The sequence below is a fragment of the Phoxinus phoxinus genome (assembly GCF_949152265.1).
Source record: "Phoxinus phoxinus genome assembly, chromosome: 18".
Lineage (NCBI taxonomy): Eukaryota > Metazoa > Chordata > Actinopteri > Cypriniformes > Leuciscidae > Phoxinus > Phoxinus phoxinus.
The window spans coordinates 30,684,789-30,694,182 of NC_136893.1; the positions used below are offsets into that span (position 1 = coordinate 30,684,789).

The window sequence follows — 9,394 nt, forward strand, 5'->3', positions numbered from 1 at the left end:
CACGCGCAGGTGAACCAGCATAGATGACGTTATCCTTCGCCCCAGAACTGAGCCCGAGCTGGCACTGACTGTGAGCTGTCTTGTTTATTTCCCAGCCTGCCCTGCTGTACCTGGTGCCGGTGTGTGTGGGCTTCCCCATGCTGGTGGCTCTGGTGAAAGGAGAACTGACCGAGATGTTCAGGTAACTCCTCCTTCTCTCAGTGTGTGTGTCCAGGCTCAGGGTGTAGACCGTAACACACACACACACACACACACACACACTCCTCTCTCGCACCTGAAGCCAGGGCTGGCCTTGCTGCCGGCGTTGTGCGCTGGGAGAGCTTGTGTGAGGAGTGTACGATGCTCACTACTGTAGTTTAAAAGAGTGCAGAGAATATATGCAGGCTGGCCAGTGTCGTGGTGAGAGCGTCTCAGTGTCCTGGTCTCTCGTGAGGGTTTATGGAGCGGTCTCGGAAGGAAGCAGCCTAGACCGATTGCTTTGTCAGTTTTTGCACTGGGCTTCTTCCTGTGATAAGGCCACTTACAGACCTTCTTCTCCTTCTCCTTCTCCTTCTTCTTCTCCTCCTCCTCCTCCTCCTGTCTCTGGTCTGGTCCTCTGGCCCGCAGCTATGAGTCTTCAGAGGAGGTTTTGCCGCACACCCCTCGGCTCACACACTTCCCCACGGTGTCGGGCTCCCCGTCGAGTCTGGCCGAGTCCATGCAGCGCCCCGGCCCGTGCTCCGGCTCCCCCCGGCGGCGCAGACCCACACACACACACATGTAGCGCCCGCATCCCTCGTCCCCGCGCCGGCGCAGGTATCCGCTCAGCATCCCTCCTCATGCCTCTCAGCTGCTTCACTCCTGAGTCTCCTCTGTCTCGGATCAGCTGCCCGAGGTGTAACTGCTTCCTCACCTGTATCCTCCTGGGACCCAGTGACCTCTGCAGTGGCATTATATTGTAGTGGTTTCTCTGACAGCACACGCGTCACATCATACATCATGGCTGTCCTGTAAAGAGCAGATTCAGGGCTTTTCAGAGACACTGAATGTTTGGAAGCTGCCTCTCCTTGGACTTTAAAAATGATAAATGACATTAATTTAGTCATCAAATTTAACACACTTTATTATCACTTAAATCTGACTAATTTCTGAATTGTTTATCATTAATAAACATCTCTGGAAAATGTTTTCAAATCAAAATATGACTTTCTGTTACAAAACAGGACATCAATTTCATACATTGTTCACTGTTGAGACACCAGGACTTAAATCTTTGGGAGTGAATGGGGAAATAAATTATATTTCAATATTCCTATAAAATATTAGATATTATTATGAAAATATTGCCCATTATTACTCTTCTTTTTTCATTACATTTTGCCCCTAGAACACATTAATATGTACATTAGATTCAATGCATTGTATAAAATGGGAAACCCCCTTATGGCCATTTTACACACATTGCATAAATCATTCTGTTATATCTTTCATAACATAGTTAAGAATCATCTTTATAAAAAAAAAACATTGTTTTTACCTATTCATGTCTTTATATTTTATAAGTTTTTATTGAGTCCTGGTGTCCTCTACAGAGGGCATAGCATGACATATGAATAAAATATAATTTTTCAATATTTTTTTCTAAATTGTAACTAAACACTAAATTCACAAAATGTTGTTTTTCTGGGTCTCTGGAGGATATAACGGCACAATGCTGAGGATGATCATCATGTCCGAGTCATTACAGTCCTCATCTCAGCTGGGGTTATCGCACAGTAATATCCCAGAAGCCTTCTGTGTTTGCTGTGGAGTAACTCATTCTACCTGTAGTTCCTGTCTCCAGGGAGCGGTTAAAGTTGTCCTAGGACGACTTGTGTCTGTGTTTCTAGTCATGTGGGCGCACATCTGTCACTCATGTCCACTACAGCAGATGATCCTTCATTAATATCAATAATCTCAGGGAATCACAGGGACCGACCGCTCTCTCCTTTATTAATGTCTTGTTTACCTCTCCTCTCGTGTCTCCTGCAGCTATGAAGAGTCTTCACCAGAGGAGGCGTCATTGAAAGAGGACACGACAGAATCTGATAAAGACAAATAAAAGTGGAAGAGCCGTTTCAACATTTGTTCATCATCGTGACGTGGTCGTTCAGCAAACGCTGGTGTTTTGAGACTTCTCAACATACAGCAGCTTTCTCAGTGCCTGTGTTTCTCCATCTCCCCTTGTGTCATTGCCTTCAGCTTTCACATTTGAAATTATGCTTTATTTGCTTTCAAAAGGTTTTAGTTATCATGCAGTATTTGAACAGGGTAGAAGTTTGGCTTCCTGCATGTAATGTCGGATTACTATGCAGCTTTATTAAACATCTGAAGTCTGGTACCTATTCCTGTGTAGCTGCTTTCTGTTTTTTGGCTTTTACTCTAGGATCTCATAAGGGATTCAGGTTGTGAAACTCAAGTAATTGTCCATCTTTTGTTAAATGATGGGACAAAGGCATTCCGGATGAAATATTTTTACTTTATGCAAGTGTATTCAAAAGTGGGACCAAATATCTCCCTAGGAAGTGAAAGTATTTTTATGGATGTAGTGGGAGGGTTTTGAGTTTAGTTTTCTATGCCATATTGTGTCCCGGTCGTGTGTGTTTCTACACCTCATGCTTGGCTTGGTCACCATCGTTTTACAGTCCCCTCTTGTGTAATCTTTATTTCCTCAATGTTAAAGTGTAAAAGAGCATTTCTTCTTCAATATAACTTTTATTTGCATTAAACTGTGGTATTTACCACTGTAGAAAACCATATAACCAGTGTTTGTTTCAATACTCTTCTTTATTATATGCACACACACACACATTGGCATAGGCCTATAAAGTTTTGTAAACAATATGAAAACACAGGCAGGGTTGATAATAAATATTGTGTAATACGCAATCTTTTTGCTGTGTTGGGCATTATCAGCAATCATCATCAGTGCTTCTATTGATAAACTATTGCCCAGCTCATCCAAGACCAACTGATCTTCACCTGATAGCAAAAAAGGCCCTTATTGCCCTTTTTCTGTGGCTCAGTGTCTTCACTGGGGATTGAAATTTCAGTGCATATTCTTAATGACTTGAACACTTCTCTGTGTGACATGATCGAGGGTCTTTAACTAACTTTTATTATGAATTAAATGATAATGAACACAACTTCCACACGCATATGATTTACAGATAAACAGCAACAATATAATATAACTGAACTGTGCACATGCATTTTATATTTGTTCTTGCTTTGTCTAAGGTTAAGATTAAGAATGAGACGCATGTTCTTCTGTGTGTTCCTCTGAGTGAGTTCTCGTAGTGTAACAGCGCAGCGCTTTGTGTTGTACGTCAGAACGTAGGCTCACTATTGGCCGACGCTGGTCATGTGTGTGATGCTGGCCAATAGTGAGCCTCCGTTCTGACGTACACGCCAGCGCTGCGCTGTTACACTACGTGAACTCACTCAGAGACCCACTCAGAAGAACATCAAGAGTTGAATAAAGTCCTTATTTTTGTTTGTTTTTGCGCACAAAAAGTATTCTGGTCGTTTGATAAACTGAAGGTTGAGCCGCTGTAGTCACTCGGACTATTTTAAACATTGTCTTTACTAACTTTCTGGGCCGGCAAGTTTAAATTACAATAGAAGCCTATGGAGGAGTGAGACCGCTCTCAGATTTAATCACAAATATCTTCATTTGTGTCCCGACGGGGTCTGTCTGACGGGGTTGGAGTAACATGAGGATCTCACGGCGTCGGTGGCAGGGCGGCGAGAGCGGCAACGCACAGTTACTGACAGAGTTGACATCTTTGGGTGAACTAACCCTTTAAGCCTCGTCTGTGAAACCGGGGGTTAGGAATGTAGAAGCATAATGCAAATCAGCTTCCTTTATGAAAGCAGCAGACTTTAGTTCAAGCTAGACACATCATGACACACGTTACCTTGAAATGAGGAGTGCCAACAGTTCCATAGTGGCCTTGCCTAGTTTTGAAGACAGAAAATGTATTTCAATGTTAAATAGAAACGTGAGATTTAAAAGTTTCTCTGCAGCATGGAGGCAAAATCAGTAGATACACCAGTGACGCAAAAAGGATTTTACACAGACATTACAATTTATTACAATGAGAGCTCTCTGTGCAGGTCCTCCAACAGTCTCCTGGTCTCTGCTTTGACAAAGGAAAAAGTTTCCAACACAATGTTGTCACTGCAAAACAAACAACACAGTTAAGAACATATCTTAACTTATACATTTGTTTGGTAAATGCAGTGGGTTAATTAGACACTGGTTAAAATGCTGTATTTTTGTAACACCAACAACTTTGCATGAAAATACTGCAGTTCTGTTAAAAAATCTCTTTACTGAACCTCTCTCTCCACTAGAAAATAAGCATCTATACTGGGTCATGTCACAGTAACTCCCAAGTAGACCTGTCGGAAAGAAAAGGAGCCATCGTGTTTCTGGGAACCGAGACTGTAGTCACACACACTGTTTGTGAACAACAGTTTTGTTATTTAAGGAATAATTCAATTCAATTCAAGTTTATTTGTATAGCGCTTTTCACAATACATATTGTTTCAAAGCAGCTTTACAGAAAATGCATTTCAAAAATATACACACAAAATACAGTTAGTTAATCATGAAATTTAGGGCATAACATATCGCCGGCGTTGGGTCGTCTCTTCACAGGCGTCGAGTCGTCTCATCACAGGCGTTGGGGCATCTGAAGTCTCCATGAGGGGCTGGATACATAACTGGAGCTGACGAACTCTATTTGAGTTATAGGGACAGGCATCCCGAGATAACAACAAAAAAGGCAGATGGGAAATAATTAGCGTAGCTGCTGTTCAGAATATGAATGCATTTGATCTGATTTAACTGTAGTATAAAAGGTATGAGATGCATCATGTGAATGCTTGGCTAAAGAGATGCGTCTTTAATCTAGTTTTAAACTGGGAGAGCGAGTCTGAGCCTCGGACAATATCAGGAAGGCTATTCCAGAGTTTAGGAGCTAGATGTGAAAACGCCCTCCCTCCTTTAGTGGACTTAGATATCCTAGGTACGACCAGAAGCCTCGAATTTAGCGATCTTAAAGAGCGCGATGGATTGTAGGGTGATAGAAGATCTCTTAAATACACAGGAGCTAAACCATTTAGGGCTTTATAGGTCAGTAGCAATACTTTGTAATTGATACGGAACTTTATAGGTAACCACTGTAGAGATGATAAAATTGGTGTTATATGATCATATTTTCTTGACCTAGTAAGAACTCTAGCAGCTGCATTTTGGACTAACTGTAGCTTGTTTACGGAGGATGCAGGACAACCAGCTAATAAAGCATTACAGTAATCTAGTCTCGAGGTCATGAATGCATGAACTAACTTTTCTGCATCAGAAACAGATAGCATATTACGTAGCTTAGCAATGTTTCTAAGGTGGAAAAAGGCTGTTCTTGTGACATTTGAAATATGATTTTCAAAAGACAAGTTGCGGTCTAGTATAACACCCAGATCTTTTACTGTAGAGGATAAAGTAACAGGACGTCCATCTAGATTAAGGTTGTATTGTAAGAGGTTTTGTAGGCAGTTTTTTGGACCAATCAGTAATACCTCTGTTTTATCTGAATTTAATAGAAGAAAATTACACGTCATCCAATATTTTATATCTTTAACACACTCTGTCATTTTAGATAATTTAGTGTTATCATCTGGTCTTGATGAAATATATAATTGAGTGTCATCAGCATAACAGTGGAAACTTATTCCATGTTTTCTTATAATATTACCAAGTGGCAGCATATAAATTGAGAATAGCAGGGGGCCTAATACAGATCCCTGCGGCACTCCATAATTTACTGACGTTATCTTTGATTTTTCCCCATTTAAATGGACAAAATGGTAACGGTCTGATAGGTACGATCTAAACCAGTTTAATGCCTGTCCCTGAACACCAGTGTAATTTTGAAGTCGATCTAAGAGTATTGTGTGATCTATAGTATCGAACGCAGCACTAAGATCGAGTAAAACTAGTATAGAGATACAGCCTTGGTCAGAAGCTAAAAGTAAATCATTTGTAATTTTAACCAGCGCAGTTTCTGTGCTATGATGTGGCCTGAATCCTGACTGAAACTATTCATAGATATCGTTTTCTTGCAAGAAAGAGCACAGTTGAGCGGACACAACTTTTTCTAGTATTTTAGACATAAATGGAAGATTTGAAATGGGTCTGTAATTTGCTAGGTTATTTGGATCTAATTGTGGTTTCTTAATAAGAGGTTTTATAACTGCCAGCTTGAATGTTTTTGGAACATGTCCTAAAGATAGAGACGAGTTAATAATATTGAGAAGAGGCTCTTCCACTACAGGTAACACTTCTTTCAGTAGTTTACTGGGTATTGGATCTAATAGACATGTTGTTGGTTTAGATGCAGTAATAAGTTTATTTAGCTCTTCCTGTCCTATAGTTGTAAAGCGCTGTAGTTGTTCTTGAGGGGCGATAATTGAGGCTGATTTATAAGACGCTGTCAAAGATTGTACATTTACAATTGTATTTCTGATGCTTTCTATTTTCTCAGAGAAGAAATTCATGAAATCATTACTATTAAGATGTAACGGAATATTTTGTTCAGGTGATGTCTGTTTATTTATTAGTCTAGCCACGGTGTTAAATAAAAATCTTGGATTATTTTGGTTGTTTTCTATTAGTTTGCGGAGATGCTCAGACCTGGCTGCTTTTAGAGCCTTTTTATAACGTGACATACTGTCTTTCCACGCGATTCTAAAGACCTCTAAATTTGTTTGTTTCCATTTGCGCTCTAAGTTACGAGTTTCTCTCTTGATAACATGCGTATCACTGTTGTACCATGGTGCTTTAGTTTTCTCTCTAACCTTTTTTAATCTAATTGGTGCAACAATTTCTAATGTACTAGAGAGAATGGTGCTCATACTGCTAGTCATTTCCTCTAGCTCATCTGTTAGTTTGGGTTCACTGAGGAGCGGAGATAGATCAGGTAAGCTATTCAAGAATCTATCTACAGTGGTTGGAAGGATTGTTCTGCCTGGTCGATAACGCGGCGCAACATGACACATTTCAGCCGTACGTAGTATGCAAGTTACCATGTAATGATCAGTGACATCATCACTTTGCGGTATAATATCTATATCGGTTGGATCGGTTCCATATGATATAATTAAATCTAGAGTATGATTAAGACGATGAGTGGGACCACTAACGTTTTGCTTGACCCCAAAGGAGTTTAATAAATCTGTGAACGCAGCCCCTAACGCATCATTTGTGTTATCAACGTGTATGTTGAAATCTCCAACAATTATTCGATTTAAGCCAGGTTTCAGTAAGGCAGAGTACATCGAAGCTGTAATCAGTGACCATTTCATTTACAATAACCGCCTTAGGTGTAAGCGATCTAATGTTTAGAAGACCTAGCTTTAGAAATTGTTTTTGTTCACTAATATTGAGATTTTCTGGTTTAATCACAATTAGATTTTTCTTAGATCCTGCAGTAGATTTATTGTTTGGCCTCTAAACAAGGAATAGACACAGTTTCTATAAAGTGTTCTACACTGGTACTTATATCAATTAATTTGGGACAGCAAAGAATGTGATTTGGACTTTGACTTACTAGTCATATGGTGTGTAACGTCTATGTCTATGTGTCTGAATAATCAGACACATCTTTATAGATCTGACCTTTTCAGTTTTTCAGCAGCTTCACCCTGGATCTGTAGACATGGTACAACCACACGCCAATAATCACTGGCGGACGACAGTCTATGACAATACAAGCTGAACGCCATGAGGATAAAATGGCACCTGTATTGCACGTCATGATGTAGGCCAGCCTGTTGACGCTACGGGGAACCAAAACCCACTACGCCATGTTGAATGAATGTCTGCCTCACTAAGCTGTGATTATGCACAAACATTGTGGGAATAGCACTAAATGACTCTACGAACCTCAGCCAGAGTCAAGAGCTCGTCAACCCCAAGGGAGCATCTTCTGTGACTTGCAAAAAAGCTATATAGTGGTGCTACTCTCCCTAACCCAATATACCCCAGCACTAGGGGAACCGCCCAAACCTCTTTGCTCCATAACCAGGAAACTGCAGGCTAGCAGAGCCTTCCTCCCTGACCTTGCGGGACAGGCCTCAGTCTAAAGCCCAGAGAGCAGAGACACACAGCATTGTCTCAGCTCTGTTCTGGTATGCCTTGCCAGCGCCTCAGCAGTATTGCCTGAGAAGACTCTTATAGGGACCAGTAAACAGAACTCAGCATAGATCAGGAGTGCACAACTACTTGTTTTTCTAAGATGTAGTATAACTCCATAATTCCCAAGCTACAACCTTCAGTATTGCCACCCAACCAAGGGGGATCATAAAGCCTTACCACTATTCAGGAAAGGGAGGCAAAAGTTCTGCAAAAGTTCTGCAGTTTGCCCAGTAACTCTCCTCCACCAGGCTTTATACCCCAAGGAAGCCGCAGGGGAGATTAGGATCTACTTAAAGAGCCCAATGCCACTGGGGAGAGCAGCTCATACCCCAACTTGAGTAAAGGCAATTCTCCATAGACCTGCTATAGCTAGCTCTTCACTCCTGCGTTAAAACTATAGTATGCTACTTCAGATATCAAGGAGGGACGCACCGCAAGCGATCTACCTCTGCTTGACAGCATTCTTGAACATTGAAGCCTATAGAAACACCCATCCAAAGAGCATATATCACTGTTCCCAGATGCAACAGTAGTTGGGGAAGGAGGGACGCTTTACTGCCCACACATCTCCGTTCTCCCTGCATCAACCCTGGCAAACACCTGCAGGGAGCAGGGTGTCCTCGGACATGTGACCGCTCTCCAACACCTCTCCAAATTTTTTTTTTTACTGCTCTTAACAGAGAGAGCGATTCTGCCTTGTTTTCTTTAAAAAAAAAAAACCTACTCAATCCCTGTGTAAACTCAGCAAGGTTTGTAAATATGACTCGTACTTGAGCTTACTTTACTTCTTTATTGTTCTCGTCAACTCGTTTCAAATCATGGAACTGAGTGAAAAACATTCGTTCACATCACTTCTCGTTTCCCAACCCTTACAGTAACCGACATTCATTCTATCTTATTAATGTAACAAACACATTACTTTATCTTAACATCAGATCATTAGACTAATAAAGCATGCAACATCCCCTCCCAGAGTGTGTAAAGATGTGAAGTAATCCCGAAAGCGTGCAGGCGAGGTGTGCAGTCAGGTGGGTCTGCCAGGCGCTGGCAGGATTGTCCGGCTCGCGGAGCCGCCGGATGCTGTGCTGGGGACATGAAGAGCTCAGTAGAGAGGAGGGAGCGCAGCGTCCCGGGTGTGATCCACAACAGCAGGGCGCAGTACTTTCCTCAGCC

General features: G+C 41.6%; 1 protein-coding gene across 2 annotated transcripts in view; it reads left to right on the forward strand.

Moving 5' to 3' along the window:
• Nucleotides 1-2,808, forward strand: part of hm13 (histocompatibility (minor) 13) — a 10,554-nt gene extending 7,746 nt beyond the window's left edge. The window contains exons 10-12 of one of the 2 annotated variants that reach the window (XM_079587880.1): nucleotides 1-9; nucleotides 96-181; nucleotides 2,011-2,808. The exon at nucleotides 1-9 is cut by the window's left edge and continues 94 nt beyond it. In XM_079587880.1, the coding sequence (XP_079444006.1) occupies nucleotides 1-9; nucleotides 96-181; nucleotides 2,011-2,080 (165 nt within the window). In that variant the 3' untranslated portion in view covers nucleotides 2,081-2,808. Of the gene's footprint in view, nucleotides 10-95; nucleotides 182-606; nucleotides 828-2,010 lie in introns of those variants that run through there. The other variant, XM_079587881.1, reaches the window with a different exon arrangement.
• Nucleotides 2,809-9,394: the final 6,586 nt, after the last annotated feature.